Here is a 7,808-nt window from a genome sequence, read left to right as displayed (position 1 = left end):
TTTGATACTATCTCATTGCTATTTGTTTCTCAATAAAATTATTTAAAAAATAAAAATAAATGTGTATATAGAAACAGCCATAGTCATACGTGTTTTTGGGTGGTGGTGGTGGGGAAAGCAGAAACATTTGTGGGTTGTGAAAGTACTGGTGATATTTGTTTTCTTTCCTAAGACTTTTTGTGTTTATTGAATATTTCATACTTGTTTCAATGATAAATTCAGCAAATAATTTTAATAGAAGTCTTGTAGTGCATTTGAAATCACAACATGTCTAATATTACAAGCATTCTTTTTGTTTTTTGGTTGGTTGTGGTTTTTGGAGCCAGGGTCTTGCTGTGTAATCCAGGTTGGTCTTGAACCCACTTTGTAGCCCAGTCTGGCCTCAATCTCATGGCGATCTTCCTGCCTCAGCTTCCTGTATGCTGGGATTATAGGCATGCGCCACCACACTTGGCTATAACATTATAAACATTCTTGAAGTGGTACTGGGTGAAGGATGTTAAATTGATGGTAGATGTTGGATATAACCGTTGTACATTGTAATAAAGGATGCTATATTTCATTTTTGGTAGAATGAAAAAAAACTTGAAAAAGAGAAAAAGAAGCACACGATGGAGAAAGATAGTGACATGTGCCCCCTGCAACAGAAAATGGAACAGGAACAAGTGGAAACGCAGAGCGAGACCAGCAACAGTAGCCGAAGAAACAACGAGTCGGAAGGAGTGGAAAATTACAAGGAGGCACTGACCCAGCAGCTGGAGGATGAAGACGAGACGGACCAGCGGTCCTCAGAGTCAGGTGACAGTGTGGTGTGGCGCGTAGAGGTGGCTTTGTTCATTTCGCCTGTTTTCATAAAACCATGTTTTTCAGTCTTCAGATGCAGGATTTATGTTGGCTTTTCCCACCGTCTTTAATTGCTCAATAGCTGGTTTTCTCAAAGGCATTTTTGCATGTCGGCTTAACGTATGGTCCTTTATAACCTCACAGAATTCAGCAGAAATTCAGTTTGAAAGATTTAGAATGCAGCCTAATTCCTAGGATTTCTTGGAACTCATTAACATTTTTAAGCTCTGTTGTTATTTGTTAAACATTTTAATGTTAAAGTTTACATTGTTTTCTCTATTGTTTGTTTCTATAAGATTTAAACATCATTAAACCATTTTTGGAATCTTGTCGGGGCCATGGTGAGCTCGGTGGTAGAGCTCCTGCCTCGCTGTCCGAGGCCCTCAGTGTCGCCAAGCCCACGCACAGAAGGCCTGTCAAAAAGCCATTTTTCTTAGGTGGCGAGATTTTTATTGCAAGGCAGTTAGTTAACTGCTGATGTGACTTCCCGGATGTGCTGACGTCCTAGGAGATGGCCTGTGTTTGGAATCAGAACCAGAGACAGGCTCCTTTTGCTCAGTGCATTTTTAAATGCTGTCACAGCAACTCCCAGCCTGCGTAGCGCCAGGGACAGTTCTGTGGCTGGCGGGCTTTACCTTGGACAGGAAGCGTGTGTGGACCTGGGGGGGCTGGGAGTCAAACAGTGATGTGCTACTCTTCGGTGTTACTACACTGTAGTACATAATGAAATCATGCACCTCACAGTAGTGCGGCATCACGGGGAGCCCGGAGCTTGCTTTTCTGTTCCTGGACAACCCTGCCTAGGGTGCTGGGACGTGACACCTGACGTGTGTTGCTTTTGTCTGGTCCACGCCGTCATCCCATTTTAGCTGCTGTCATTGCAAAAAACCCTGCTTCATGAAGACAGATGTTGCAAATGGATATGGCTTTTCACGTGTTTTTGTGGCAATCTCAGGATATTTTGCCTTGACTTTAATTCGGAACGTATAGAGATTTGTGGCTTCTCAAGCACACATTTCCTTTCCTTCAGTCCTGGGGACGGAGCCCAGGGCCTCACGCAGGCGAGGCAAGCGCGCCACCGCTGAGCCACATGGCGCACGCGCTGTAAGGCTTCTGTCACTCTCGCCTGGAGCGAACGGTCCTCCTCTGGCACAAAGCCCAGCGTAGTGGACAGCTTAGTCCTGTGGCTTGTTCACAAAGGGGTTACAGACACGTTTCTTCGGTGTTCAGGGGTTAAGGAGTAATAAACCATTTTGAAAGGCAAAGAAAGTGCTTGTTTTCCAACTGGAACAAAGAAGGCCCAAGCTCAGTCTCTTTCAGACACCTGCAGTGTATGAAACATCACAAATCCTCGTGTTCGCTCATTACCCTCAGAGTCCCAGTTTGGCTTTAAATGCAGGCACTTGTCTGCCACATGGAACACACTTGTCATCCTCCCGAGTGACAGGCGGAGTTCCTTGAGCAGGTTCAATATGCCACATAAGTAAATTTTGCGTGTGACAAATTTGTTGCCACTGAAATGTGCTCCATTGATTACGGTTTTTCTAAAAGATAGCCCTGGAGTGGCTTTCATATCTCAAAAATTCTGGCCAGCGTCTCTTCACAGTGCTGCGGAATGTATGGGACTTCCGGGATGTGTGGGACTTCCGGGATGTATGGGACATCCGGCCAAACCCGAATGCCTCTGCGGCTGTGGTGTCGCTTGACAACAGAAGTGCACGTACCCTCATGCTCATCCCTCTGAAGTGTATGTTGCACAGAAACAAACGTTTTTGCCTTATTATCAACATCAGTGGACTCCTCAAGCAGATTGTCTACTGCAGTGGCGTAGTAATTCTAATGGCTGTGCCTCAGCGTCCTCTGGTATTTCATCAGATTGTGTAGTGAGGCACATGTACCATCTTGGGACAGTAGCTTATCCCCAAAGTTTAAAACAGATGTCCTTAGCATAAGATAGGATCCACTTTTGCCAGTACTAAAGAGCTTAGTTTTACCAGTGTGGTTAGCCCCCAAGACAGGCGCTTTCTGTGCGGAGGTTTTCTGATGAAGTCATGACCTTCAGTAGTTGCGTTTTGTCATCTTCATGGTTTTTCTTTCCTTGCAGTACTACAAAGGTTTGTCTTTTAACTCTTAATCTCCATGTGGCAAACAAGTTTTGAAGGTTTCATGACTTTTGGATAATTTGAACCTACTAGCATGAAACCCTCATAATTTAAATAGGACTCTTGGTATTTTCGTTTAAAAATAGCTTTCTATTTGTGGCAGCGTTAGTGTCTTCTGCTGTCTCATCATCACAGGGTCTTTTTCTTTCTTTCGTTCTTCTCTTTCCCTTTCCCTTTCCCCTTTCCTTTCCTTCGTTTGGAGACGAGTTCTCCCTATGTAGTTCTCTGTGTGTAGCCTTGAATGCACGGTGTAGTCCAAGCTGGCCTCGAACTCATGGCAGTCTTCCTGCCCCAGCTTCCCAGGTGCTAGGTCACAGGCACGTGCCACCACACCCACTGTCTTGCCCTCTTTGCAGAGGCTGTCCAGTTTTTGGCTCGACTTGCTTTGTGCACTTTGCATAACTGCAGCGGAGACAATATGTGGGCGGGAACATTACTGTATTTACCACTTCTACTAGGGAACATTCTTCTCCTAGTAGAAGTGGTAAATACAGTAATGGGCAGGCCTCGTGCAGACTAAAATAACTGCCAGATTCTAACTTAAAGCCTGTGTTTGGGTCCACCGTATCACTGAAGTGCATCACCTTAAGCCGGCTACCCTGTGCAACTTACTTGTCACTTGCCACTCACAGTAGAGTGACAGGGATTTGCCGTGAACCTGCAGGCAGTGGATTTATCATGGTCCCTGTGCAGTCGAACTTTCAGTGTTTATCTGCGTCCGCAGCAGCTCCGCAGTGCTCGCAGGCCTGCTCGGCTCTCCGGAGGTCCTCAGGCACAGATTCTCATGAGGCAGACATGGCCTCGGTCCCTGGCATGGGCAGTTCACTGAGCCTTCGTGCTCAGTAGTCATCTTCCGCCATCACTGACCCAAAGGGAGGCAGAGCCAGGTGGCAGTGCAGGGAGGGCAGCAGCTGTACCCAGAGGGCTGTGGTCCTTCCTGCCGTCGCCTCTGGCCGTGCAGCCCGGGTGGGCGTCCCTGTAACACGACATCGTTCAGACTTAGTGCTTCGTCTCTAAGATGGGGTAAATACCATGTATTTCACAGGGCTTTTGAGGTCACTTGTACCTACAACGTTTCTTCAAGAGGTACGGCCCAGTAATTATTTCCTTAATATTCTTACGTAGTGAAAAGGCTCCCTTGTATGCAAGAAATCTTTCAAGTATCCTTGTGTTCATGAAAATACATTCTCAATCACTGAGTGGAAGTTTTGCTGAACAAAAAATACTTCGGAAGTTATTTTTGTTAGATAAAAAGTTAGGGTAGCCATAACTTCCTATCAGCAGAGTTAAAAAGAAAGCAGTCTGAAAAAAGTGATCCCTGGTTTGTGAAAGGACTCTCACCTAACACACTGTAAAAAAGAAAGGGATTCAGCAAAGAACTTTAAAATGTGGCGGAGGGAAATCTGAGCTAGTGCGACTGCAGTGATAGTGTTGTATTTTATACTGTAGAGCACGTTTTTAGGTTCATTATATTACTCAACCCAAGGTTATAGTAGTCAATAGAGCAATCCTGGGGCACGTTATTTGCTATCTATCTATCTATCTATCTATCTATCTATCTATCTATCTATCGCTATCTGTCTATCTGTCTATCTATCTATCTATCTATCCAGGAACTTAGAGGTACTGAGTAATTTAAGCTCACATGTTTCATCTGGAGATGGGCTGAGGACCTGGTTCAGAGCAAGCACCCTCCAGGATCGGTGCCCTGCAGCCACCCCGACCTGCTGCTGGTCCCCACATTCTGTGTGGTTTTGCAGCCCTCCATCGTCTGCCCAGCCATAAGTTCCAACTTTAGTTGGGAAGATCACTCTATTTCTACTTACAGTGATGTGTCTCAAATGACAGTAACTGGGCTTAGGAAAATAATTTATTTCTAAATATATTTGCGTTTCTTACTGCTTTGTAGGCTTTACATTATTCACTCTTATGTAACTTTAACTCCTGTTTTAGTCAGTATTTTACATATGCGTGTATATAATGTATTACATATAAAGCTAGCTATTAGTTTTCTGTTTGTCTTTGTACTGGGGATTGAACTCAGGACCGCGTGCTTGCCAGGCAAGCCCTGTGCTGCTGAGCTATATCCTTGACCTGTAAGTTAGCCATTAGTTAAAAAGTTCTCTGAGGACATTGATTCAACTTCACATTTGGTTATCAATAGCAATTTCCAACAAAGATGTTTCTATTGTAATAATAGCAGTATCTCATTTTAGTTTGAGTTTTCTTTTTTCCAAAAGTTAGAGTGTTTTCTATTATGGATGTTTCCTTTTCTCCAGTGGTATTAAATCATGTTTATATGATTTTAGATAATAGTAAAAAGAAAACTAAGAAACTGAGAATGAAAAGGAGCCACCGGGTGGAGCCAGTTAATACAGATGATTCTACCCCCAAAAGTGCGTCACCCCCCCTGCCGCCCCCTCCTGGTGAGTACGTGCACATACTAAGTTTAAAAAGCCTGCTTTAAGCAATAAAGAAAAAAAGAAATTGTATGCTTTTGTTGAATACTCATTATCCTCTGAATTTATGAGAACCATTCACTTTTACTGCATGCAAAATTTGGCCACGTAAGTATCAGTTTTCATAATGTAAATAAGAACATAAACTCTGTTAGGGAACCCCTACCCAGCAATTCCCAGAATGTGTTCAAGTTCAGTTTGGAATATTAATACCCAGTCTGCTGAAGGAATTTAAGTTTACTGGATGGATGGCTGATGTTAGCTTTTGAAATTTTGGATCTTTCCTCCTGAGAAGAATTTTTCCATTATAAATCTTTTTAAAATATGTGTGTATATAATGTATTACATATAAAGCTAGCTATTTGTTATCTTTCAGCCCCTGTGACAGGTTAGAATAGTAGCCTGTGCTTATGATGGTGGTGAAGGGGCTTGTATTTTCAGTTAAAGGTGAATAAAAACTTAAAGTAGATGTTAGCAGCCTTGACAGTCCTTCTGTTTTGAAGTAGAAACCATTTAAAATGAATCTGTGGCTGTTCCATGTTGAATCATTCAGGGCATTTGCATTAACTCTGAGTGTCGCATGAACTTCCTGTCGCGGGAGGGCGCCTGCCCACGGTCCTGAGGAGACGTATGTTTAACATCCATTGCATGTTTTTCTTTTCCTGTAGTTGGCTGGGGAACCCCCAGAGTCACTAGACTTCCAAAACTTGAGCCTCTTGGTGAAACACGTCACGATGGTAATGCAAAAGGACTCGCTTCCAAACATCCCGTGTGCATGTCGCGTTCGCTTTCATTTACTTCATAACGTAAACCTCGGTTTTATGTGTAGCCCTTTTAAATCCACTGTCATACTTTTTCATTATGTTTTTTTATTTTATTCATTTAAATTTTTTCTCCATACATTTTGCATCTATGTAATTTGATTTTTATTTTAGACTATAAATGTAAACTCATTGTGCTTCTGCTTATCCATGCTGTGTTCATGTGAATACATGTGAAAGGGGGGAGGGGACATTACATTTAAACGTGAAGCATGAAAATTACACTTGAACAAATCCCTGTCGGTCCTTCGCATATACGTGATATACTCTAGGATAATGCCGCGTAGTTTTTTCTTCTTCTATTAAAACAGCTGCTGAATATTTTTTATGCTTGAAGCAGAGCCTGACTGCGCAGCTCGGACTCGTAGCGATCCTCCTGTTTCATTGTCCCGCAGTGCTGGGATTACAGGTGTGTGTGTGCCACCAGCCTGGTCTCGGTGGCTAGTTCGGCACGCCCAGGGCAGGCCCAACACAACAGGTGGTAGCAGGGATCGAACCTGGGTCCTTGCCCTTGCCAGGCAGGTGCTTAGACCGCTGAGCTATCTCTGTGGCCCCCAGCTGCTGAATATTAAAATAAAGACCAATAAAATCTTATAAAGTCAGAGAATAAATCAGTAAACCAAATAAAATTCAGTTAAGTGGAAAGTTACTGGCATCATTAAATTAAGAAAATAATTTTCTGTGAATGGAATTAACATTAACTTTAATCCAGCCAGTTGATGGCATTAGAACTATCGGAAGCAAAAACTAGAAATGGGACAGTTGGGAACAAGAGACACCTTGTACGACAGAGAAGAGGTTTAGACCGTCAGTCTGGGTCTTCACAAGAAGACACTTCTACACGCCAAAGAATAATTACGTATCATTGTGTCTTACTAAACTTGTTTGATCAAAATTTCTAATTCTGTTTTTGATAGCTCTGTGCTAACCTACTCTAAAACCTAAATTCCCTAAGGAGAACACTTAGTAGGAAAAAAGAAATGTAAAATTTAGAAACGCATCACTACATAATTTGATCTATATCAAACTATAAAATATTTTATTAAAAATTATATAAATATAAGTGTACTATTTGGTTTTTCTAGAGCACTATAGGCTAATAATGGAATATTTCATTATAATCGTTAGTGAAAACTGGAAGATGTTTTATATTACAAAAGAGAAGTTAGGGCCGGCAAGAGAGCTCAGCGGGGGAAGCGCCGGCTTAGGCAAGCGCAGGACCGAGGTCGGATCCCTGCTGCAAGCGTGCTGGCCCCGGCATGCTGAGTCGGCGGCGAACGAGTGCAGGCCTGTGGCGCGCCTGTAACCCAGCGCTGGGAGGCTGACCACGGGAGGGTCGCTGCGAGTCCGCGCTGCGTAGTGAGGCCCTGGGCCAAATACATTAAAAAAGTTAGATGTGGGGCTGGAGAGATGGCTCAGTGGTCTAAAGCACCTGCTTAGAACAAGCTTAGCAAAAGCATCAGGGACCGCGGTTCAATCCCCCAGCACCACATGCCAGCCAGCCCGCCCCCTGGTGGACTGAG

At 43.5% G+C, this 7,808-nt stretch overlaps 1 protein-coding gene across 3 annotated transcripts in view; it reads left to right on the top strand.

Annotated features, from left to right (window-relative positions):
• Positions 1-7,808, top strand: part of Arl13b (ADP ribosylation factor like GTPase 13B) — an 85,339-nt gene that overhangs the window by 71,818 nt on the left and 5,713 nt on the right. For 2 of the 3 annotated variants that reach the window (XM_004634818.2, XM_023719242.1), the window contains exons 7-9: positions 573-798; positions 5,315-5,431; positions 6,133-6,201. In XM_004634818.2, the coding sequence (XP_004634875.1) occupies positions 573-798; positions 5,315-5,431; positions 6,133-6,201 (412 nt within the window). The remainder of the gene's footprint in view (positions 1-572; positions 799-5,314; positions 5,432-6,132; positions 6,202-7,808) is intronic. The other variant, XM_023719241.1, reaches the window with a different exon arrangement.

The sequence above is a fragment of the Octodon degus genome, unplaced genomic scaffold (assembly GCF_000260255.1).
Source record: "Octodon degus isolate 3935 unplaced genomic scaffold, OctDeg1.0 scaffold00066, whole genome shotgun sequence".
Lineage (NCBI taxonomy): Eukaryota > Metazoa > Chordata > Mammalia > Rodentia > Octodontidae > Octodon > Octodon degus.
This window is presented reverse-complemented; position numbering and strand designations above follow the sequence as displayed.